This window comes from Sus scrofa, chromosome 1 (genome assembly GCF_054392235.1).
Source record: "Sus scrofa isolate SSC_HxYL_T2T_F1_AM1 chromosome 1, Sscrofa_HxYL_maternal_Yorkshire_Landrace_v2.0, whole genome shotgun sequence".
Taxonomy (NCBI): domain Eukaryota; kingdom Metazoa; phylum Chordata; class Mammalia; order Artiodactyla; family Suidae; genus Sus; species Sus scrofa.
Window position 1 is genome coordinate 105451457 of NC_139383.1, and position 26123 is coordinate 105477579.

The 26123-nt window shown below is 47.4% G+C and overlaps 1 protein-coding gene across 2 annotated transcripts in view; it reads right to left on the reverse strand.

The window, feature by feature from the left end:
• Positions 1 to 26123, reverse strand: part of LOXHD1 (lipoxygenase homology PLAT domains 1) — a 196111-nt gene that overhangs the window by 64471 nt on the left and 105517 nt on the right. For both annotated transcript variants that reach the window (XM_084964969.1, XM_084964963.1), the window contains 10 exons: positions 23929 to 24400; positions 23326 to 23480; positions 20736 to 20869; positions 13369 to 13538; positions 12536 to 12640; positions 10388 to 10516; positions 9051 to 9215; positions 7799 to 7980; positions 1976 to 2092; positions 835 to 997 (listed from right to left, as the gene is read on the reverse strand). In XM_084964969.1, coding sequence (XP_084821095.1) covers positions 835 to 997; positions 1976 to 2092; positions 7799 to 7980; positions 9051 to 9215; positions 10388 to 10516; positions 12536 to 12640; positions 13369 to 13538; positions 20736 to 20869; positions 23326 to 23480; positions 23929 to 24400 — 1792 coding nt within the window. The remainder of the gene's footprint in view (positions 1 to 834; positions 998 to 1975; positions 2093 to 7798; positions 7981 to 9050; positions 9216 to 10387; positions 10517 to 12535; positions 12641 to 13368; positions 13539 to 20735; positions 20870 to 23325; positions 23481 to 23928; positions 24401 to 26123) is intronic.

Consider the following 26123-nt stretch of genomic DNA (forward strand, 5'->3'; position numbering starts at 1 on the left):
CTAGTCAGATTCATTTCCACTGAGCCAGGATAGGAACTCCAATGCTTGTTTTTATCTCTAAGCAAGTGGCAACTCATATGGGAGGAAATGTAAGGGCTGCAGTGGAGGCTCAGCCGAGGCTAAGGCCCGAGCCTGGAGCCATACCATCGGCAAGAGAAGGGAAAGCAGCTCCCAGGACCTGCTTGGAGAGGTAAGAAGAGAACCAGAAAATAGTAGTTCAAAAGCAAAGGAATGAGGGCAAGAAATGTGTGATCAGGTGGGAGCAAATTCTACAGAAAAAAAAAAAAACCTCATCAATGAGGAATGGGCAGAGGTAGCTGGCACGTAAGAGAAAAGAAACCCATGACCTTGGACACTGAAGCTGCACCCAGCCCCTGAGCACAAAGACACCACAGCTCCAGTTCTGTATAAATCTGGGATGCTTTTTGATTCATACTTGGCTAGGACAGCTGGATCCAGCAAGAGCAGAGAGGACCCAGCCCTGCAAATGAGTAGCCCAATTAACTAAGCAAAGGGAGAGAACAAGGATCAGTAGAGGCCACACGTGGGAGACCACATATTTGGATGTATGATCACACTGTCAGACCAGAAAAGGATTTAAGCCCAAACCTCAGAGTGAGATAGCTGAGACTTTGAAGAATAGCCCTGCTATTTATTAGCTGAGTGAACTTTGGCAGGTTATGTAACCTCTGAGCGCCTCAGCTGCCCTCTCTACGGAGTGAAGGTAATAATAGATTCTGCCTCCTGGGTGCAAAGGCTCCACCCAGCACAGAGAAGGTCCCCTACAAGGGACACTGCTGCTGACAGTGGTGAGGGCGATGGCACAGCACTTACTGTCCAGAGGCTCCTCCACCTCCTTGTAGACTTGCCTCAAGGACCCATCTTTCATGTATTTCTCAGTGAAGATGTCATAAGGGACCAGCTCCCGAATGGTCTTCTTGTCATCCTCAGATGTGGCAAGCCATCGATCACAAGGGAAAGTCAAGGTCTCTGTGCCCTGGGGGGAGGACAAAAGAGGCAACTGAGCCCTTCATGTGGAAACTGCCAACTTCAGTCATTCACCACCACATCAACCCTCATGGGGACCAAGGGCAAGAGTGATGGGGCCCCACTGAAAATGAATAAGCCATAGGGGAGTGCCCGCAGTCCTGCCTCCCTTCCAGCAGACCCAGTCTTAAAGCACTTTCACACCAAGTCAATGGCTGGCTCTTGAAGGTGGAGTTCCCGGGTCACTTAAAAATAGATATATGAACCCAGCCCAGAGACGCAGAGGCAGTGGGCTTTTCACCTGCTCCCAACTCACTCCTACCACAACCATTACAAACAGCTGCCTCCTAGATTTAGAATTCTGTCGTTTGGGAATGTTTGCCAAGTTTTTTGGGTGCATTTCTTTTTTCTTTCCTTTTTTTTTTTTTTTTTTTTGTCTTTTTTAGGGCTATACCGTGGCATATGGATGTTTCCAGGCTAGGGGTTGAACTGGAGCTGTAGCTGCCAGCCTAGACCACAGCCACAGCAAAGTCAGATCCGAGCCATGTCTGAAACCTACATTGCAGCTCATAGCAATGCCGGATCCTTAACCCACTGAATGAGGCCAGGGATCAAACCCATGTCCTCATGGATTCTAGTCAGGTTCGTTACCACTGAGCCACAATGGGGACTCCTCTGGATTTCTTTTTCTGAACTGACCTTGAATCATAGGAAGGACACACTTGGTCACTTGCTAGTAGTATGGCCTTGGGGGTGGGGAACAGAGACATGGCTGCCCAGACCCTCCTCCTTGACCCATTAAACTAGGTTCTAAAAGATGCTGCCTTGGGCCTGAGTTTTTCCTGGACCCAGAGTGAACTGGTAAAATTTTCCTTAGATGATTTTATCTCAACTTAATGAGGCTGCCGTTTCTTACAGGGAACCTGCCTTGAATCGCTTCTGAAAAGGGACAAAAGGAAACAGCAGGACAGATCAGTCTGAAACTCACATCTTTATCTGGAAGGAGCCTGCGGATGTCCACGTGGGAGCAGTGCCAACCAGGATTCATGCCTGTATTATCATGGCCAATCCGAATTTTTTCAATGATTTCTCCTACATCTTCTAACTTTGGAAAAGAGGAACACACTAGATGTTGGCTAAAAGGTCCAGGAAGGTAAAACCGCAACAAAACACTGCCTCCCCAGAGCATCCACCCTTGAGTCACTTTGAATTCCCACTTTCTCCAGTACCTCCCTTCTGTCCAGTCAAGCCAGCCCCCACCCTCTCTCCCCTGCATATGCCAGGTTCATACACTCCTTCTTTATTCCCACTTAAAATCAGCCTAGACTCCAGAATCCAGTTCAACCAGCCTCTGGAAGGTTGGCTCCCCTTTCCATGGTGGAGCCCAGCCTCCTGTCTTCTGTAACTTACCATTTCAGCAGCTGCTTGGGAACTGACTTGGGCATCAGAGGTGAGTTCTGGTTCTGTCCATGACCCATCTTGCCAGTCTGACCTTCTTGGCCCCTAAGAGCCCCCTTTATCTCCAGCTACTCCTCTTGCATAACACTCACATTCTAGTCCTTCAAACTTCACATTTGCTCACCACAGGGCCTTTGCAAATGCTCTCTCTGCCCCTTCCCTTTCTTCTTCTTTACATAAACCAGTGTTTGCTCAGCCTTATCATTCAGGTCTCAGCTCAAGGATCACTTCTTCAGGGAACCCTCTTGACCACACTGAGAAAGTCAAATTTCTTCATGATACACAATACTATATAGTATATGTGATCTACTATATAGTATATATGCTATATATGATATACTATACTATATAGTATATATGACATACTCTAACCACTCCCCACCAGCACCTCGCACAGTTAGAAGTTTGCATTTACTTGCATAATACCTTCTCCCTCACCACTAAAAGTCATGGGGCAGGCACCATGTCTGTTTTACTCATCACTGCATCCTCAAACCCCAGAACAGACCTCATGACCTAGGTTCTCAATAAGTAATTCTAGACATTTGCAGCAACATGGATGGACCTAGAAATTACCATACTTGGTGAAGTAAGTCAGACAGAGAAAGGCAAATATCATATGCGATCACTAATATGTGATCTAATAAAAAATGATATAGGAATTCCCTGGTGGCCTGGTGATTAAGGATCCATTGTTGTCACCGCTTTGGCTCAGGTTCGACCCCTTGGCCTGGGAACTTCCACATATCATGGGTATGGCCAAAAAAAAGGTACAAAAGAACTTACAAAACAGAAAAATACTCAAATATTTCAAAACCAAACTTAGAGTTACCAAATAGGAAATGTAGCACAGGGAGGAGTAAAATAGGAGGTTGGGATTGACATATACATACTACTATATATGAAATAGAGAGGTAACAAGGACCTACTGTATAGCACAAGGAAATCTACTCAATACTGCGTAATAACCTCTATGAGAAAAGAATCTGAAAAGGAACAGATATATGTATATGTGTAACTGATTTACTCTGCTGTACATTTGAAACTAACATAACTTTTAAGTCAACTATACTCCAATAACATTTAAAAAAAAACGATATTGTTTGAAAAGCTGAAAAAAGTAGTGGCAGAAAGGATAAAAGAATGAGTATTTCCTCATCTGTAAAATGGATGTGGCAAAGTCAGCAGGGTTCTCTCACACACAGTGTTGGATCTTAACCATCAGAGTGTGTGTCAAATTCCCCTTGAACAGAAAAGCTGATATATGCATGCTGAAGTGGGTCCCTGAAATCCAGGAGTCATAAGCTCTCGCCTCTCCTGCCTGGAGCCTATGGTACAGGGTACAGGGGAGGGACTTGGTCAGGAGTGACTGACTCCTGGGTCCTCCCCTTGGAGCCCTCTAAGGAAGCAGAGAGGTGGCCAGACACAAGGCGGGGTGTCCACTCAGCTGGCACCTGCCTCCCCAGCTCTCTCTGCCAGGCTATCCTCCAGTATCCTATCAGGTCCCAAGGCAGGGCTTCTGGGAGCCTCTTGGGTCTCTCCAGTTCTCATGTGTCATGTTCTCTGATGAAATGGTGCTGTACATGTCGGCTTACAACCTGCCTCTTCCCTGTGGGGATGTGGGCAATCACAGGTAGGAAAGAGATGAGGAAGTTAAGGGCAGGGAATACGATAACAGCCAGGTATCCTGGCTCATGGTCAGTGCATGGAACTCATGCCTTGAGGTTTGCTTTGGCATTCGGGGGTTCTTGGCACCTCCTCTGCAGAATTACCTGCTTGGCCTGCTCCATCAAGGTACCTAAAGGAGATGGTATAGTCAGCTCTAGGGTGGATGAAGGCTCCTGATGAGTGAATGGCATCTGAATGATAGATTGAGTCATTCATCAAATACAGAACCTCTATAACCCTCGACAGATATGACCCGGGAATGAACTAGAACAGCTCTTACCAGTGCTTTCCTCCTCCCCACACCCCTGCCAGCAGTGGGCAGGCAAGGGGCGGCCCATCAGCCTGGCTTGAGGAACCTCCTCCAACTCCCACACCCACCCACCTCCTTCCCACAACTTGTAGCCTAAGGAGCTGGGTGATCTAGTTGAGCCCCCTGACCTTCCAAGATTCAATAGATCCATCAAAAAGGGAGAGTAAGGTCTTGTTCAGCAGAAGGTAAGCACGTGGGTAAGGCAACCCTTCAAGGTCACTTCTGGGTCTGAGATCATAGATGGGCTTCCTTTTGTCAATGATTCTTTCCTTCCAAGTGATTGATATGGTGTCCTGTTGCTGGAGACACCCTGAGTTATTTAACAAGGTGCTATAGCTGCTGTTGCTTCTGCTGTGCTGCAGCGTTGCCCTAGCTCTCCCCCTAGCAAGCTCCCCCATGTGTCATCAGAAAGATGATGTCCCCTGCAAGCCCCCAGGCTTTCTGAATCATTAAACCAAGACAGTGATTTCAGGGGGCCTTATACTCTCAGAACAGAAGAAAACAGGAAGCTCTGGGCGAGTTGTGGTTCACAGGATCTGCACTTGAGGACACTGAGCTGCCAGGCACAACCTGCCTCTCCCTCTGTCCAGGGTCCTCTTTTCCTCCTTCCTGTCCCATCTCTGAGGTTCAAGATGTGTGGACCTCGGCTTCCTTTTGTCACCTGAATCATCCAGCCACTCAGTTGCAAGCAGTGATCCCTCAGGAGAGCAAGAAGGCAGGGGAGGGCTGGCCTGGATGGCGGGCCCCGGGGCTGGACTCTGATGGTCTCCAAGCCAGCAGGGACCCTAGGGTTCTCCTGAGAGTGAAAAAGTTAAGCAGAGAAGGCTCTGGAGCTGAACTGCCCGAGTCCCAATCCCACCTCTGCTGCTGGCTAATTGACACCGTGAGCACCTTTCTTAGCCCTACTTTTTTTTTTTTTTTTTTTTTTGCCATTTCTTGGGCCGCTCTCGTGGCATATGGAGGTTCCCAGGCTAGGGGTCTAACTGGAGCTGTAGCCACCGGCCTACACCTGAGCCGCGGCAATGCAGGATCCGAGCTGTGTCTGCAACCTACACCACAGCTCACGGCAATGCCGGATACTTAACTCACTGAGCAAGGGCAGGGATTCAACCCGCAACCTCATGGTTCCTAGTCGGATTCATTAACCACTGAGCCACGACGGGAACTCCTCTTAGCCTTCCTGTGTTGTTTCTGCCGGAACATGAGATCATTATACCACCTAACTCTTGGAGTGGTGATGAGGATTAAATGAGGTGATACACATCAAGTGCCTAGAACAAGGCTGGCACAGGGAGGGTGCTCAGTAAATATTGCCATTGTGATCTTCCCAGCTGATCCCTGTGTCTGAAGATGAGGCCACAGTGAGGGTGGAGCTCGCTTGTGAGTCAGAGGCTGAGGAGACTCTGAACCCAGTGTTATGGGCTCACAGTCAAGGGCTCCACCTCCTACCTGAAGATCAGTTAGAAATGGAAACACAGAGATACAAAGCATCTTGTTTGTTTCTAAGTTATCATACCCCCCCACCCCAACACCCACAAAGATTTGAAAATTTTAAAAAGGCAACAAATTACGGGCAAATTATAGCTGCCTATTAGGCAGACTTCATTGATAAAACTCGCTGGAAGCCATGCTGAGGTGTAATCACAGCTTGGGTGCTGACGGCATCAGGCTTGGATGACTCATGCACAGTGACATCTTGGGCGGGTGAGGTGTTGCTTTGTGTGGATAGATGAATTACCCTTGAATTTTCCTTGTTAAAAACTCCACCGAGGTGGCAACCTGCCCACAAGCGCTGATGGCTCCCAAAGAAAGTGGGGAGGGAGCAGGAGTCCCCCAGGACAGACGCCACCAGAGGAGGAAGGAAGGGGCTCTGGACTTTGTCCAGAAAATAAGGGGCACATCTCCAAAGGTCCCCATTAGCCGGAGTGCCCCACTGCCCAGGCTCCCAGTTCTTGTCCTTCCCCTCCCCCTTTCAGTCTTGCTCCATCCAGTCCTCTACCCAGGTCCCCTCACTCTCCTCCTGTCCCCTCTGGCCAAACTTCAAAGCACATGATGTGTTTACTTCCACCTCTGGCCCTTGGCCATGATGTTCCCTTTACCAGGAATGTCTTTCCTCTTTGTTTCCTGTCCAGGTCCAGCTCAAAGCCACCACTTCCAGGGAACTTCCTCCCTTCTCTGAACACCTGCAGCTCAGCCAGCCCCACTGTTTGCCCTCATCACCACGGGCTAGTCTACTGCAGGGGATAAAAGCACACATATTCTGAGCCCATCCCAGCTTTGAATCCTGCTTCTACTATGCCTAAGCTGTGTGATTTTATGTAAGCCACTAAACAATCTGTGCCTCAGTTACCCCACCTTTAAAGAGGGATAAATACGAGAAGAGTTGCTGTGACAGTTAATGGGTTAATATGGGTAAGTCCCTATGACAGGGCCTTCTTTTTTTTCTTTTTAGAGCCGCGTCCATGGCTTATGGAAGTCCCCAAGCTAGGGGTTGAAGCGGAGCTTCCACCACTGGCCTACACCACAGCAACACCACATACAAGCCATATCTGTGACCCACACTGAAGCTTGTGGCAATGCCAGATCCTTAACCCACTGAGCGAGGCCAGGGATTGAACCCTCATCTTCATGGTTACTAGTCAGATTCTTAACCCACTGAGCCACAACAGGAATGCACTGACAGCACATTTTTAACCTCAGGATCAGTTATTGTGATGATCACCAGACTCTCCCATTAGCCTCATGTGAGATCTGGGGTTTCCCAGCTGGACTGCAAGCCCCTTGCAGCCACAGTCTCTTGTCTCTCCCATCCCACCTGGCACAGAGTGGCATGCACAGGGAGACACTGGACTGAGTGTACAGGATACCAAGGTGTGGACGTGGCAACTTAGATCCAGAGTAAGCACTGAACAACAAAACTCTCAGACCAGAGCTGAGAGGGAGCCAAACAACATACCAAATGCTCTTCTGTATCGGCCATAGCTTGGTGAGTGAATGAGAGACACAGTTATGTGATGAATGAGTCTGGCAACCAGCTTTCCCCATGAATACCTGCCTGTTGTTGTTGGTAGCGCTGGAGATGGCCCCAGTGGAACTGGAATCATGCCTCTAGTTTCCTCCAAGCCCTAGCCACTCGTTATCACCTTTGATCCAGACCCTGGTCCTGGAGGGGCAAGTTCACAGTCCTCCTGGCTACTCAGATTATACTGAGGCTCAGAGAGGTTAGATGAACTGTCCATCCCTCTCACTCGCGGCAGCCCATCAGGTGAAAGGCATATGGCAGACTCTGGACAAAAGCTCCTTCTCCTCCCTGCCTTCAGTCCATCCCCCCCGCCCCAGTCCTGGTTCCCCCGGCAGACTGCTGAACCCCGGTACCTCCACTATAAAACGGGAGGCGGACTTCCTCTCAAAAAACAGCTTCTGCTCCCTCTTGTTGGTGCACAGGTACTTCTGCTGGGTGCACACAGCATCGCAGCCATAGATGACGATGAAGATGTTGGAGTCTGTTCCAGCGGCAAAGACATCGCTAGTATAGAGGGTGATCTCATAAGGGACAACTAAGGGAAGGGGGAAAAGGCAAAGTCAGAGAGGAGGTGAAAACAGGAAACAAACGTAGGCAGGTCAAGTTCTTCACCAGCACCACTGCCCCAGGCCCACCCCTTCATGGAGAGCTGGTACCCAGGGACCCGAACCTTCATGTGGTTGCCTAGCAACCACAGGGTGGGAGGAGGTGTCCTGTCATGCCCACGGAAATGCCCTTGTCACCTCAGACCAGAGTCTCCGTGCCTCTCACATCAGAGAGTTGGCTGAAAGCACAGGCTCTAACCTATCTGTGTACCCTGGGCAAGTCATCTACGAGCCTTGCTTTCCTCATTTGTAAAGTGTCCTCAATGTGGTCCTTAGCTGTAGACACTCTTTACACAGGAGCATCATATTTCAGGCGACAACTGCCAATCGGATGAGATAGTCTACAGTGGTGAGAATCATTTCTCTTCTCTTCCTATCCCTTGTTTCTCATCCACTGGCTCCACACGGGCCAGCTCCCTTCTCCTCCAGCACACTTTCTGATGATAACAGAGGAAGGGAAGTGTTAAAACTTCACCTAGCTGTTCTGCTTCCTCCTTTCCTTTAGCTGGTAAAAGAATTACATTTACCTTCTTTTCAAGTTTGTTTGTTTTTTTATCCCCAATCAGGATAAAATCATATGGCAATGATTTCTTTGGCATGTTAATGACTGGAGTAAGGATTGGTGAAAGGGTTGATAATGATCCCTCACTGTTAGACCTTCCTTTATCTTTTCTCCTTTTGGGGTCTTATAACCATCCTGCCTTATGATCTCTATTTTGTAGACAAGGAAAACAAACTCTAGAGAAGTCAGGCTCTCTGCCTATTTCCACCAGTTTGTTTGGGGTAGAGTGTGGAATGCACTCCCTATTTCCTTTCCTGGGGTCCAGGGCTCTGTCCACAGCCAGCATAGGACCCAGGGACTTTGGGCAAGGAGCAAGAGACCCAAATCTCCCAGGTGGGTCTGGCCCAGGGTAACACTGGATGAGGGATTGGGATTGAGTTGGGGTAGTAGATGAGGGGTTCCAGGGGGAGGCCCAGCCTTGCCATGCAAGATTCCTACATGGTGTGTACAGTCTTGTCTGAAGTTCTGCGTGGAAGAGGTCCCTGACGATGGCCCCATCATCTTCATTCTTAGCCAGCCAGCGGCCGCAGGGGAACGTCATGCACTTTCCAAGAGATGGGGCGTCCACCTCTACCCAGTCTACAAACCAGCCTGGACCCTTGCCTGAGAGAAGGAGACACAGAAGCCATCAAGGACCTCTACACAAAGGGTTTCCTGTGCATAACTTCAGGGACTCCAAACACCTTTCTCTATTGGATGGCTGGTGCCTATAGCTCCATGAACACATTATCCCTTCTGGAATGATTACTGTTAAAATGTGCACCATCCAGCTGAAGCTGGATCATACCCCAGGTTGCTGTCAGTGAAATTCGCAAGAGCAAAGGAGGATGGGGAAGAGATGAGGTTTAAAGAAGGAAATGGAAGTCAGACGGAGATGCTATCCCTCAGTCCCAGGGGCCAGGAGGAAGCCCTCCTTCCACAGGGTTAGGGGATATGGTCTGAAGACCAAGAAAATAAGTCCTGCTTTTCTGAGAGAGAACAAACTGAGGCACAGCTTTTGTCTGGCTGCAGGGTCAGTGGGTCCTGGGAAGGACTGGCTCCATCAGTGGTTCTCAAAGTGGGGCCCCCAGACCTGCAGCTTCAGCATCACTTGTGAGAGATATAAACTCTTGGATCCCACCCCAGACCTACTGAATAAAAGACCATGGGGATGGTGCCCAGAAATATGTATTTTGACAAGCCCCTCCCCAAGTGATTCTGATATACATTCAAATTTGAGAACCATTGATCAGGGATTCTTAAATCTGGTTGCACATTAAAATTTCTCAGGGTGGAGGATTTGAGGAAAGCTTTAAAAATCACCAGTGTCTTGGAGTTCCCGTCGTGGCGCAGTGGTTGACGAATCCAACTAGGAACCATGGGGTTGCGGGTTCGGTCCCTGCCCTTGCTCAGTGGGTTGACGATCCACGTTGCTGTGAGCTATGGTGTAGGTTGCAGACGCGGCTCGGATCCAGCGTTGCTGTGGCTCTGGTGTAGGCCGGTGGCTACAGCTCCGATTCGACCCCTAGCTTGGGAACCTCCATATGCCGTGGGAGCGGCCCAAAGAAATAGCAAAAAGACCAAAAAAAAAAAAAAATTACCAGTGTCTTGATTGATTAGACCAGAATCTCTGAGCGCAGCCAGGACTCTACCAGACTGAAGGAACTGAGGAAGCTGTGTCATTGTGGAAGGCAGATGACAGCCAAGCCAACCCCAGATTCTTTCCCAGATACCCATGGGGACCTGCCCATGCTCTTCACGTTCTGAGCCAGGAACAGAAGTGAGGGAAGCCAGACCTGTGTTGTCATGGCCGATTCTGACTTTCCACAGATCTCCCAGGTCCAGGGTCTCCACTGTGAAGATTTCAATGCTGTCCCTCTCAAACTTGTCACTATTGGTCTTGGAGGATTTCAGGAGGGTCATTCCTGTCAACCAAATGACCCCAACATGACTGGCTGGGTCTGAGACCCCCCCAAACCTAGTCGGACCATCTCTTTTAGTCTCTCCTCATAATGACCAAATTCCTGAACTTTTATCAAATTAAGACTGTGCAATTACCATCCACTGGGCATTTTGGGCATTTTCTGCATTTTTCCTTTCCTTTTTGCTTTTTGGTGTATGTCCTCTTATTGAGCTTTGCAATAACCACCCCTTCTTTTTTTTTTTTTTTTTTTTAGGGCTGTACCTGCAGCATATAGGGCGAGTGGAAATTCCCAGGTTAGGGGTCAAATTGGAGCCACAGCTGCTGGTCTATCCTATGCTGCAGCTTGTAGCAAAGCTGGATCCTTAACCCACTGAGTGAGGCAGGGGATTGAACCTGCATCTTCAGCGACACTATGTCAGGTTCTTAACCCACTGAGCCACAACAGGAACTCTGCAATAATCCTTTGATGTGTATATTTTTATTTTCAGTTTGCATCCAAAGAAAAGGATACACACCCAGAAATTACGTGCCTTATCCAAGATCATCCAGGTAGACAAGTTACATCAAGGGAGATTTTTAAGAAAAAAGGAATTGCCTTTCTTTGATGGGGCTAGTTGGAAGGAATCTTTCAAGAGTCAGAGGCATGCAAGAACACACAATGAGGAAGGGATAACCACTCCAGTAAATGGTTCTGGGAAAATAGATGTCTACATGTAAAAGAATTAATTTGCATATTAACTTATGCCATACACAAAAATAAAGTCAAAATGAATTACAAATGTAAACATAAGACCTGAAATTGTAAAACTCCTAGAACAAAACATAGAGGAAAGGCTTTATGACACTGGCCTTGGCAACAATTTCATGAATATGGCACCAAAGCACAGGCAACAAAAATTACAATTACCAAGTGAGCCTATATTAAACTAAAAAGTTTCTGCACAGCAAAAGAACCAATCAATAGAGTAAAAATGCAACCTATAGCATGAAAGAACATATTTGCAAACAATATCTCTCTAGGGGGTTAATCACCAAAATGTAAACTCCTACAGCTCAATAACAGAAAAACGAATAAACCTAATTAAAAATGGGCTAAAGACTTAAATAGACATTTTTCCAAAGAAGACATAAAGATAGCCAACAGTATATGAAAAATGTACATTGTCACTAATCATGAGGGAAATGAAAATCAGAACCACAATGAGATATCATCTCACATCTGTCAAGATGGCTACTGTCAAAAAATCAAAAGACAACAAGAGTTGATGAGGATGTAGAGAAATTGGAAAGTTGGGAGTGCAAAATGATGCAGCTGCTATGGAAAATAGTATGAAAGCTCCTCAAAAAATTAAAAATAGAACTTCCATATGAACCCATAATCCCACTTCTGAGTCTAACAGAATTGAAATCAGATTTTTGAAAATATATTAGCACTCTCATGTTCATTTTGGCACTACTCACAATAGCTAAGATGTGGGGGAAAAAAACCCACTGTTCACCGACAAGTGAATGGATAAAGAAAATATGGTGAATACATACAATGAAATATTATACAGCATTTAAAAAGGAGATTCTCCAATGGTCCTTGAAGACATTATGCTGAGTGAAATAAGCCAGGCACAGAAAGACGATACAGCATGACTCCATTTAAATGAGATACCAAAGTCAAATGCATAAAATCAAAGACTGAAATGGTGGTTACCAAGAGCTGGGGATAGGAGGAAATGGGAAGTTATTAATCAATAGGCATATAGTTTCAGTTCAGTTAAGATTAATACACTCTAGAGAGCTTTACATCACATAACTACAGTCAACAATAATGGACATCTAAAATTTGGTAAGAAAATAGATTGCATGTTAAGTATTTTTCCCACAATAAAATAAAATAAAACAATAAAGGGAAATTTTTTAAAAAAGGAAGACAGAGGCATGACCAGGGTTTCCTTGGGAGTTTCACTGAATCTCCCAGTCTTTCTGGAAAGGAACCTGGGTGAATCCCATCCCTGCAATGCTTTCTTACCAGTGTCGTCTTGAGTGCCAAAGAGTGTGATGAAGACATTGGCATCAGTGCCCGCATTCTTCTTGTCCCCAGTCTTTATGGTCACTGAGAATGTTGTAGATTTATCTGCCAAGAGAGGAGTGTGGAGAAGTGAGTGGCAGATTGCACCTCCCATGAAGGGAGGAGGGAGAAAATGTACTGAGCACATTTCTCTGCCCATGTTGACTATTTCTGTGAATGACTTTACTTGCAGCTCATGTTGATCTGCCCTTGCCTTTAGTCTGGAGGCTTCCTAAAGGAAGATACGAGGTCCCCCTACCTCTGGCTCACACAGGAAACCCTCAATCAATAAAATTGTAGGATGCTTAGGGAAGACTTGGGGTGAATGTGTGGTTCAGAGGCTCATCAGCCAGGTGACTCCTCTGGATTAGGAAATTTTAGGGATGCAAGTTTCAGGGAAGGGAGCACAAAACCAGAGAACTTTTGAAAGTTCATTCCTTTCCTTGACAAAAAATATTTGTATTGAGAGTCTACAATGTGCCTGGAGGGGAGGATACAAGACTAAGTCAGAACCATCTATAACTATTCCATTCCATTCCATCCTATTCCATTCCATTCCTGACCGTAACTCCACGCAAAGCCATGTAGTTTATACCCCGCCTTATGCTAGACGTGAGAGTACGCCCCCTTCACCTCCCCATTCTTGCCATGGAGGAATGAGAGGAAGTACAGATATATTGCCAGAGAAGGAAGTGCCCAAAGCCCACAGGGGAAGGGAAGATAGAAACCTAGTAGGAGAGAGAGACAGAGGGGAGGGATGTTGGAGGGGAGAAGTCAGCTCTAGTTTAGGAAACCTTTCTGCTCCAGGGCCAGGTTGTTGAGGGGGTTGTTGTCACCACCTCCCCCACCCTCCTCATCCTCGCTTGGTGACAGCACATAGGACTCATCCACTGGTAACAGCTCCCTGGACAGCTGGCCGTCATCCTCCTCCACTGCCAGCCAGCGTTGACATGGGAAGTAGTACCTGTGGGGATGGGGAATGAGGAAAGGTTGGGAATGTCTTTCTGGGAGGGTCTCATGAAAGAGCAGTCATGGGCTGAGAAATGAGAGACCTTCATGGGGCCCAAATGCTCCCCTGTCTGCCTGCCACAGCACTGCCCTCCCATCCTCCCTAGCCTGGCAATCACACCATTAGAATCACTTGCCTGGAGTAGATGACAAACATGGGATGTGGTTTCCCAACACCCCATTAGAAATGGCTGTCTAACAGTGCCCAGGGCATGGTAGACCCTCAGCCAGGGTCATAGTGGAGGAATCTAGAAGAAGAGGGGTTTCTGGGGACTGTTCCAGCCTTTTCCAGAATCAATCTGTTAGCCAGAGCTACTTTAGCAGAGAGTGTTGTACAATAAGAGGTGCTTCATACCTAAGGGTTGAATTATTGGATTTTAATAGAATGACCTAATTATGTTTCTGGAAGTTACAAAGACTATGGCTAAGGAGCTGGCACAGCAGACAGCTGGTGCCAACCAGGGAAGGGAGGTCCAGGTAACACTCCTTAGTGGAGAGGGTGATCCCAGTGCAATGGAGGTACCTGAATGGAAGGGAAGGCAGGATGAGAGACAAGACAGGCAGCAGAGTGCTGTAACTAAGGACTCGCCTCTAGAGCCAGACTGGGTTTGAATCGTGGCTCTGCCACTTACAGTCACATGAGCTTGAACAAGTTTCTTTACCTCTTTGTGCAAGGGTTGCCAGACCTAGCCAATAAAATCACAGGACCCAGAGTTAAATTTGAATTTTAGGTAAGCAAGGACTAATGTTCTAGTATAAATATGTCCTATCCAATACTTGGGGCATATTTATACTGAAACATTACCATTGCTTTTCTGACATTCAAACTGAATACATTCTTTTGCATCATTTTATTAGATTCCACATATATATGATATTATATGATATTTGTCTTTCTCTGTCTGACTTACTTCACTCAGTATGATAATCTCTAGGTCAATCCATGTTGCTGCAAATAGCATTATTTCATTCTTTTTTAGAGCTGAATAATATTCCATTGTATAAATATACCACATTTTCTTCACTTTTGTGATCATGGTATCTCCCCAGCCAGGTAAGTATGACATTCAAATTGAACTGGCCATTCTGCATTTTTTCTGGCAAGCTTCTGTAAAATGAGGATAATATTACCTATTTTATCAGTGGTTATGAGAATTATGTGAGTTAAACATTTTTAAGTGCTTAAAAAATGCCTGGCTCTTGGAACACTCTTTGTTAAGAGTTTGCTAATACTATTGGTTTATTATTATTATTACTATTATACTCCGTTTCTTTCCCTTCAGCTCATGCCTAGGATCTCTGGAGGTTGGCCACAATTCCCATTGGGCCCCTAAGCTTCCCGAACAACTCAGAGGATCCAGAAACTCGGCCCATCTCTAAGTTAAGGCTGTTCCATCCTGTCTGTGACCCGCCCCCCGCCCCCACCACTGTCCAGGTGTATAAAACTCATTCAGGGACTGGTTAAAGTCTGGAGAGGTGGAAGCAGTGTAGACCAGGGTCTCATCCCTGTATGAGCCCCACTTCTTCCTACAGTTCTTATTGTCTCCCAAGGACAGTATGTTAGAGGACTGGCCCCAGAGGACACCACGGATGGGGCGCAGAAAGGCAATTGCATATTAAGGGATATAGATGTAAAGGGTGGGAGGAGCTCCACCTACGGAGACATAAAGGAAATTGCTATAAAATTAGCGTTAAGTGAAAAATGTGTATTGTTTCACCTCTCATGCTTTTAGATGTATGAATGGTAAAGTTAAGTTTTTATTCAACCAAATAATTTATGAATAATAGGCTTTGGTTCTAAATAATGGACAATTAAGGGAGAGAGACAAAAATAAAGGAGTGGAGTTGGGGTGGAGGCAAAGACAATGAGAGTGTGGGAAGCTGGAGGAGGACAGGACAGAGGGAGGCAAACACACAAAGAAATCGCTGGGGAGACTTACGCTGGGAGAGACAAAAGTCAGAAAGACTGGAAGCGGGAGGCAGGAGCAGAAGACGCAGAAGAGCGCATGCACGCAGAGTCAGCACCTGGCTTCCTGGCTCACCACTGCTTCATATCCTGAGATATCTGTACCATTGAAGCCCATCTGCATGCCCATGGCTGCAGCATCCTATTCCAGGACAGCGAGCCTCTAGAGCCAACTCCCTGGATGGGAGAACCTGAGCCAGAGCCAGGATAGGCCTGAGAGCTGATAATCCCCACTGGCACCAGCAAGCACTCAAGGGAGGTCTACTGACCTGGTCCCCGTTCTTCCATAGGAATAAATCCTGCTCAGCCAGGTCTGGGGAAGTGGATATGGGGGGATTTTTCAGAGGCAAAGGAGAAGAGAGGCATACATGTGTTCTGGCAAAGTATGCCTACCACTCCACTTAGCAAGGGCCACGGAAAGAAGAGCCAGGGCTTGGGTCAGCTGAAGGTTTAAACTGAGCACTGGAACAAAGCTCAGGGCCACTAAAAGTAAAGTTTCCCTGGAAAGGAAAACTGAGATGAGCAGATTGCAACATTAAATGCTACACAATGTATTTAATGTATGGCCTTTCCCATTTTGTGCATTCAGGGACCTAATAGTCTACTGTGAGGAGAGGAACAATGACTCAAGATATCAGTTTACTGTAGGTCAGATGATAAGTGGTGTGGAGAAAAATAAACAAAAGAAGCAGAATAAAAGGTCCAGAGGTGGGGGTGGGGCTTTGCTGAGCAAGTGGCACCCAAGCAGGGACCGACCTAGAGAAAGTATGAGAGTGAGTCATAGGAGGAAGGAGTCCCGGGGCAGGGGATAGCATATGCAAAGGCCCTGGAGTGGGATCATGTCTGCTGGGCTCAAGGAACAGCAAGGAGTGAGCAAGAGGGAGGCTAGGACAGAGCGATAAGGAGGGGACAAGGAACAGGCCACCAGAAGTGCTCTGGCTCTTACCCTGACAGAACCGGGAGCCTCTGCAGGGTGTTTGAGCAGAGCAGGGATATGGCCTGAGGGCCGGATGGCTGCAGACATCAGGAGGACCTGGGTAAAACAGAGGGACTGGCCACAAGGCTTTGACCTGAGGGCTGCTAAAGATGGAGAGATGGGGTGTGACAGCTTTTCAGAAAGAAGTGGTGATGGGGAGTTCCTGTCGTGGCTCAGTGGTTAACAAGTCTGACTGGGAATGATGAGGTTTCGGGTTCAATCCCTGGCTTCGCTCAGTGATGATCCAGCATTGCCATGGGCTGTGGTGCAGCTCGCGGCTGAAGCTCGGATCTGGTGTTGCTGTGGCTCTGGTGTAGGCCGGTGGCTACAGTTCCGATTAGACACCTAGCCTGGGAACCTCCACATGCCGTGGGTGCAGCCCCAGAGAAGACAGAAAGACAAAAAAAAAAAAAAAAAAAAAAAAAAAAAAAAAAAGGAAAGAAAAAAAAGCGGTGATGGATTGGGGGTGGGGTGTGACAAGCAGAGAGGAATCAAGGGTGTCTAGTTTACATGGACACAGGTGACAGGAGCCAGGGCAACCAGGGGATGAGGTCAGTGTTCAGTTACCCCTTTGGCTGCAGAGACCTTATTCCTGAACGAGTAAAGGTCACAGAAAGCCCCAGGCACTGCTGGGGAAGACTGTGCCTCTTTAAGGAAGCGGATTCGCTACCTCAGTTTTGTTTCCTCTGAATGTCCACAATTTTTGCTTTCATTCTTTTTTTTAAGGTCATACCTGCAGCATTAGGAAGTTCCCAGGCTAGGGGATAAATTGGTGCCACAGCTGCCAGCCTATGTCACATCCATATCTATGCTGAATCAAAGCTGCATCTTTGACCTACACCACAGCTTGCAGCAGTGTGGGAGCCTTAGCCCGCTGAGCGAGGCCAGGGATTAAACCGGCATCCTCACGGAGACTATGTCAGGTTCTTAACCCATAAGCCACAGTGGGAACTCCTGAATGTCCATAATTTTATGCCTATGTCCCTGAGCAGGCTTTGCTCAGAGTCACTCTCCATGTACAAATGGTTGGAGTTGGCTCATCACAGAGCCCTTACTGCGGCTTCAATAGCAGGGAAGTAAAGAAAAGCCATCATATAGCACCAATGAGAAAGGATGGTAAGGGAGGAGGAGATGAGGGGAGTGAGCGAGAAGAAGCGAAAGGAAGGAAAAAGAGAAGGGGAGGGAAGGAGGAATGAGGAGTAATGACAAGGGTCCATTCACAAAGTCACAAAAATATGACACCAGCATAAATGTAACAAGAATGTGCACACCATGTGTAGAAAATGGCACTAGTGAGACACATTGGGAACACTTGGATAGATGGAAATGTGTGCAATAAAAATTCCAATAGAGGAGTTCCCATGGCTCAGCAGGTTATGAACCCGACTAGTATCCATGAGGTGGCGCATTCGATCCCTGGCCTCGCTCAGTGGGTTAAGGATCTGGTGTTGCCATGAGCTGTGGTGTAGGTCACAGACGCGGCTTGGATCTGGTGTTGCTGTGGCTGTGGTGGGCGTAAGTATCCCGAGTTGCTCGGGCTGTAGTGTAGGCCAGCAACTGTAGCTCCAATTCGATCTCTAGCCTGGGAACCTCCATATGCTGCAGGTGCAGCTCTAAAAAGCAAAAATAAGTAAGTAAATAAAAAAAATAAAAATAAAAATAAAAAATAAAGATTCCAATGGGATGTTTAAAAAAAAAATTGGGGGGGGGGCTATTTTTGTCTTTTCAGGGCCGTGCCCATGGCTTATGGAGGTTACCAGGCTAGGGGTCAAATCGGAGCTGTAGCCGCTGGCTCCACCACAGCCATAGCAATGCGGGATCCTAGCATGTCTGAGACCTACACCACAGCTCACGGCAACACTGGATCCTTAACCCACTGAGCAAGGCCAGGGATCAAACCCACCACCTCATGGTTCCTAGTCAGATTCGTTTCTGCTGCACCACGACGGGAACTCCTAGGAACGTTTTTTTTTTTTTTTTTTTTTTTTTTTAATCATTTAATGTCTTAATTTGAAAAGGTAAGAAGAGCTAATTTTAAAGAATAATGAGAGAGGACAAGTACTGACAGATATTAAAATAGACGATAAAGCTACAATAATTTTAAATTGTTGGGCTAGCCCAGAAATGCCAAAGCAACCAAAAAGAGTTCACTAACCCTAACTAAGTTGCAAGGGGAAGCCAGGGATGTTCAGTTTTTCCCTTTCATTAGATTTTTTGCAACACTTTATCCTTTTCAAGTTTAAATGCTTTAGATACTTAGAACAATTTTTTTTTTTTTTTTTTTTTTTTTTTTACAGCTATACCTGCAGCATATGGAGGTTCCCAGGTTAGGATTTGAATCGGCATATGTCTTAGCCTATGGTAACACCAGATCCAAGCCACACCAGATCTTTAACCCACTGAGCAAGGCCAGGGATCAAACCTGCATCCTCACAGACACTACATCGGGTTCTTAACCCACTGAGCCACAACAGGAACTGTAGATATTGAAAACATCTTTTTTTTCTTTCTTTTATTTATTTATTTTTTTTGTTCTTTTTGCCATTTCTTGGGCCGCTTCTGCAGCATATGGAGGTTCCCAGGCTAGGGGTCGAGTTGGAGCTGTAGCCACCCGCCTTCGCCAGAGCCATAGCAACTCGGGATCCAAGCCGCGTCTGAAACCTACACCACAGTTCACGGCAACGCCGGATTCTTAATTCACTGATCAAGGTCAGGGATCAAACCCTCAACCTCATGGTTCCTAGTTGGATTCATTCACCACTGAGCCACGACAGGAACTCCAACTGAAAACATCTTGAGGAATAAGTTGGACTGGCATCTTTAAGCCCATTTATCAGAAGAGAAAATGAAAGCTCACAAAGATGCATGGAAATCCATGACATCAGGTCATGTATGAGCAGTGTCTCAGTGGCCCTATCTGGAGTAATCTCGTGGGGCAGGGTGGAGAAGGGAGATGGGGTAAATCCCATCAGCCCCTGCTCTGCCCAGAGGGGAGCCCAAGAAGAGGCCATGTTCCAAGAGACACCAGGCTATAGGCCAAGATGCTGTTTAATTCAACAAATATTTATTACATGCCCCCTATATTCCAGGCCTTCAGCAGCTCTACAACCCACTCAAGATCATGCCTGTTCTTCCCTCTGCCTCCCTCTTCCCTTCTTCTTCGTCTATTGCCCCTTGGCCCCTCTTGCCCAAAAGGTGATATGGCCTAAATGGTGGAAATACACCAGATTCATCACTGAGGGTCTGGAGATCTGGCTCCGGCACAAACTGATGCTGAGACAGTGGCTTCATCTCCCTGGGGTCCTCTGTCAGGAGAACAATACCCTGCTCCCACCCTAGCTCCTAGGGTAGCTGTGAATCTGGAGCAGAAGGCAGCAAACTGTGGCCTGTGGGCCAAATCTTACCCACTATCTGCTTATGTACATGTCACAAACTAAATATAAATTTTACATCTTTAACAGGTTGAAAAAAGTCTAAAAACAATAATATATTTATAAGAAAGGGTGTGTGTGTGTGTGTGAGAGAGAGAGAGAGAGAGACTAGGCCACTTTGCTGTATAGCAGAAATTGGCACAACATTGTAAATCAACTATAACAAAAAGATAAAATAAAAAATAAAGAACAGTAATATTTTATGACATGTGAAAATTACATGGAATTCATGTTTCAGTGTCCATAAAGAAAGTTTTAGTGGGACACGGCCACATTCATTTATTTAGTATCATCTGTGGCTGCTTTTCTGCAGCAAAGACAAAGTCAAGCAGTTGTAACAGAGACCAAATGGCCCTAAAAGCCTAAAATATATGCTATCTGGCCTTTACAGAATATGTTTGCTTATCCCTGGTCTAGTACATTAAAACAATGTTCTAGAAGTCACCTTATACATGGACAGACTTATGTGTACTAAGTCTAGACACGTGGATTGGGCAATGGCAGGGAGAGAAAACCAGACCTTTTAAAATGATGGCCATTGAGAACCGGATTGGCTGTGCTACCAGATAGTCATCTGACAGGGCCAGCAACTGGGGGATGCCCAAGGAGAGGGAAAGGGGGGAGGCAATGCCCACCCAGCCAGCTCCCTGGGCACACCCTCGTTCTAACCACCCCATTCCCACCCTGGAACTTCACAGCCATCCCCCACCCCTCCCTTCTTTCCATGACTATCTTAGTAGCAGGCATGGCCTTCCCTTCCTCTCCTCCAGTCCCACTCACGTGATCTCATTGTTCATGTCCGTGATGTCTATCCTGTCCAGGAACCAGCCTGGTCTGTTGCCTGAGTTGTCATGGCGAATCCGAATCTTGGTCAGGGCCCCCAGGTCAATGGCATAGACGGTGAAGGTGTCCGTCTGGGAAGGGTCAGAGTAGCACTCACAGGAGGCTAGCCCTCCCCACCTTGCCATCAGCTTCACCCTCCCAGACCCTCCCAGCCTAAGGCTGGCTGTAAGACTCAAAACATCAAAGGGGAGGGGGCACAGAAAATATAGCCAGTTGTCTTGTGTATGTCTGCACTACTGGTTTTTGTTTCTGTTCTTGTTTATTGAATTATCATTAATATAAGTATTATATTAGCTTCAGATGTACAACACAGTGGTTCAATAGTTTTATACATTATGAAATGATCACCACATAGGACCAGTTACCATTTGTCACCCTACAAAGTTGTTACAACATTCTTGACTATATTCCCTATGTGTACACTACATCCCTGTGGCTGATTTTATAGCTGGAAGTTTGTACCTCTTAGTTTCCTTCACTTATTGCATTACTATCATTTCACCTGACCCCTTCCCATGGGGTCTTCTCACTTTGACTGTGTTCCAGAAGGTGAATCAAACTGTAAGAGGATGACGGTGACTATGAGAGAAGGGTAGAGAAAATAGCTTGGCTGGATGCCCACATTCATGTTGTGGTGCATGTGTTTGTGTATAGGCCCTGTGGCTTGGGTGTGCACTGAGACCATGTGCTGTATGTGCACATAGGTGCATAAACTCCTTCAACCACAAATTTTGATTAACTACTATGAGCCAAAGTACGAATCCAAAGTGATTGACAGAATTCCAAGTGTAAGACAGATTGCTCACCATTTCAGTGGGAAAACAGGATGTGTATGGTACAAGTGTAACATGTGCACTGGAGGAAGTAGATGACACCAGGAGCCAATAACTGAATGGGATCTTCTTGGCCATAACTTTTTTTTTTTTGTCTTTTGTCTTTTTAGGGCCTCACCATGGCATAGAGGTTCCCAGGCTAGGGGTGTAATTGGAGCTGTAGCTACCAGCCACAGCCACAGCCACAGCAACACCAGATGCGAGCCACGTCTGTGACCTACGCCACAACTCACAGCAACACCAGATCCTTAACCCACCAAGCGAGGCCAGGGATCGAACACTCAACCTCATGGTTCCTAGTCAGATTCGTTTTTGCTGCCCCACAATGGGAACTCCATTGGTTATAACTTTTTAAACTATGTATATTAAAAAGCATTTCAAACTTACAGAAAATGTGCAGGACTAGTACAATGAAATTTTGTATAACTTTCACTTAGATTTTACATTTGCTTTCTCTTTCTCTCTCTTATCCTTTCTCTATTTTTTTCTGAATCATTTGAAAGTATATGGCATGCCACAGATGCAGCCCTAAAAACCAAAAAAAAAAAAAGAAAAAAGAAAAAAACAAAAAACAAAGTATATGGCAGATACCATGATCCTTCACTCCTAAATTCTTCAGCATAGATTTTCTAAGGACAAGGACATTCTCATATAATCACAGCACAATTACCAAATTCAGGAAACTTAACACTAACACAATATTATCTAACATACAGTCTATATTCAGATGTCTTCTGTACTAGTTACATCCTCTATAGCAATTTCCTTCCAATTCCAGCCATCATAGTGGCTATAATTCTTAAAGGAAGGTACTGAAACACAGAAATAAACCTTGATCCTCAAGTCATGGGAAGGGATTGTCAAAGGAAAAAGCAAAGGACATCTGAAATAAATCAAGCAATGAACCCAGAAGTATTTTTAATGGATTAGGCTTATTTCTATTCTTCCTTTGTATTAATGAGGGAACCTGGCCTTGGGATGGGGGCAGGAATGGGAAAGGTTGGATGGGAGACAGTCTTTTAGCCAGAGGGCACTGTAAAATCTCAAAGGACAAGCATAACAAAACTATTTTTCCATGCGTTTCCTACTATATGTGGAGGAGGAAGCATTTCCCTCAGTGCTCAAAAGTCTTCATGGCTTTTCTGCCTCGGGATGCAGATCAGGCTTCTCAGTCTGTCCTTCAAAGCTCTCATGCCCCATCCCCTTAAACTGGTTCCCATCAAGCTACGCAGAGGCAACACCCACCATGGCCTGGCATTAACCACATCATAGGGATGATACATTGTCCTCCGACTGACCTCCCACACTTCCACTATGTGATGCAGTCCCATCTTTAAAGAGCACCTCTCACTGTCATCTTTGGGCATCTACATCATACTCATCTGCCAAGGCCCGGGTAACATCCTTCCTTCTGACCAAGTTTCCCCCAAAGCATCATCTTCAAGTCAGCACTTCCCCTTTGAACCTCTGCTCTGCTACCTCTGAGAATCTGCTACCTGCAGAAGGACCCCTACACAGGACCCCCACCTCTGCTCCCACCACAAAGTACTGGTGCCTACCAAGGGGCACTTTCATTCTATCTGGTCAAATTGAACACACTGCTGGACATAGCAGGTGCTGTAGTGGGTGGAGCCAGAGAGCTCCCTCCATTGGGTCCCACCCACCTCCCAGGGATCAGAGAGCCCACACCCTACCTGCCCCTGTTCAAACTTGTTGGACTTGTCCGACTTCTTCAGGGGCCGCTCGCCCGTGTCCCCGTATTCTTCACCATAGATGGTCAGGAAGACATTGGCATCAGTGCCAGCCTTGGGCACATTGCCTGTGATCACCTGGACCTCGTAGATGTTGGCTGAGGACACAGAAAGATGTGGTGTTGAGGACACCTGGGCCTTGGCAAGGACCAGAGACTTGGCCCCTTGGATCCAGACAGACTGTGGGAGCAGGAAGGACCGCTAGGCACATCTACATCTAATCTCACCCAGAAAGGAGGTTGCCCCTCCTCCCTACCCAAGACTTTCCTTCCCATGAAGCCCAAGAGGCTGAGAGTCAAAACTCACCCTCAGCAACTCTCCTACTGATGTTCCCCATGTTGAGTTACAGTGAGTCATACATCAGAGCTTCTTCTGAGAGCCTCAGGACAGGGGCGATGCCAACCCCAGCAGAAAACTGTCCATGGTGGCATTTCAGACCCAGGGCAGGAGAGCCATGGGACCCCCATATGAAACAAGAGCAGCCCCCCATACCCCTACCCCCGCCCTGGACCCCTCAAAGAACTGTGGGACCCCTCCTCAGCTTACGCTCCGGACCCTCTCGGCCCGCAGGCACCAGCTCCACCACAAGTTCATTGTCCTCCTTGCCCCGGGCCAGCCAGCGGTGGGCGTCGAATTTGTACTCCTCGATCACCTCCTGCATCCCCGGCCCGAACTCCTCCTCATCCTCCTCCTCCTCAGTCTCCTCCTCCTCCTCCTCCGACGAGGACTCTTCCGATGAGGATTCCTCATCCTCGTCCCTCTCGTCCTCCTCGTCGCTGCCCTTCTTCTTCTTTTTCTTCTTCCTCTGCAGCTTGGCCTTCAGACGCTCCTTCCTGAGCAGCTGCCGCAGCTTGTCCTTCTCCTTCTTCTTCCGCGCCTCCTCCTCAGGCGTCAGGTCTGCCTCCCGCACTGCCATGTGCCGCAGCCACACGGTGTCCACAAACCAGCTGGGCCCAAAGCCCTCGCCGGTATGGCCCAGCCGGATCTTGAAGACCGGGCCCACATCTGCTGCCTCCAGCTGCGCAAAGCGCGGGGCAGTGGCTGGGAGGCAGGTGGGGGCGGCGTCCCACCCCCCTACCCCCCCACGGAGCCAGGCGCTGGCTGGGGCCTCAGCCCAAAGCCAGTCCAGCCTAGTTTCTCTGCCGGCCCCACCCTCCAACCAAACTGATTTCCTCCTAAAGTCCCTATAGGTGGTAGAGACGGTCTCCCTCTCCCTAATTGCCAGTCCCCCAGCCTTTTTACACACACACACACACACCATGCATGTCACACTCATCCCTCTTTTTCTTATTTCCATATCTTTGTTTCCTCACCCAGAATGCCTTTCTTCCCTCCTCTGTCTCTTAACTTAAACCTTTTCATTCCAGTTTCTGAGCTTTATTATTTTTTTCCCCAGTTTGTGCTTTTCTGTGTTCTCTTTCCAAATTTCTGTTCCAGCATTAATCAAAGCAAAAAAATATATGTTATTTTTCAAAAGCAAAAGTCTCCCTTAAGGCCCAGCCCCTCCCCCTACACCTGGCCTACCCCCTCCCTGGAAGCCCAGAGGGGACTCAAAGCTTAGCTTTGGTCTGGGCGAGGCCTGGATGCCCTCTTTTTTTGTTGTTTTATTTTTGTTTTGTTTTGTTTTGTTTGGATGCCTTCTTTGGCCACATGCACTGGTGTCTGCCCACTCAGGTGGGAGTTCCGAGGAAGGGGGCATTTGTTCTTGCTTCTCTCCCCGACCAGGCCTAGCACTCAGCTGGCTCAAAGATGGTGTTGGTAGACTTAGCTTTTCTTTGGAGGATCAAGCTCTTGGCCTTCCATTTGCCATTCTGTTCTGAGCCTCACACAGGGAGGTCTGGGTCCCATGGAGCTCAGGGGATGGCTCACGTGGAGTCCTTGTCAGCCAGGCCACTCTTAGGGCTCTCTATGCTGATGGGCCCTGGTCTGGATGTTTGACACTCCTCCAAGCCCAGTCCCACCACTTCTCCCACTTGTGTGCTGGGGAAACTGGGGCCCAGGGCTGTCCCATGAGTTGAGCAGGGCCCCCTCACAGGAGCTCAGGCCTAGATGAGAACTCGGATCTTCTGACTTCCTGTTCATGAAGCCACAATGCAGCCAAACCACCATTGTGAGAAAATTTATCAGCCAAAATGGAGCCTAGGACCCCCGAGAAGAGAAATATATTCTCACTGTGTAGCAGCTCTGGATATGTTCCTGCTTGAGCACATTCAGTCCCCTCTGCAATGTTTTCCAGGTCACAGCATCCCTGCAGTCATGCACACTTGCCATCCCCTCTCCCACATCTGTCTGCCAGCCGTGAATACATCCACCACCATGTCTAGCCACGCAGTCCATTCATATCCAGACAAGGCTCTGCTTCTACATCTCCATGACTGCTCACATTTTCCCAAGTATTTTCCTGGACATTGACTATTTGGATCCTCCCAGGGGCTATAAAGCAGGCCAGGCAGGTACTATAAAGCCAAGTTTGAGCTGACAAAGAAGATGAGGCTCAGACAGGTGACTGCTTGGTCCTTTGCCTCCTCAGCAGTGTAGTGAGGGGGCTGGACTCCAGGAAGCACCCTCCAGTGCTAACATTCCATATACCTTCCACCTTGGCCTGGCTCAGCTAGGACCCTCTCTGCTGGGCACTGGGTTAGGACTCTTTGCTAAGAGCCAAGCTGCCTGTGGCACATAGACACAGAGCACCCATCATGAACATGTTTCCTGCACTCACGAGTCTGCGCGCGCGCACACAC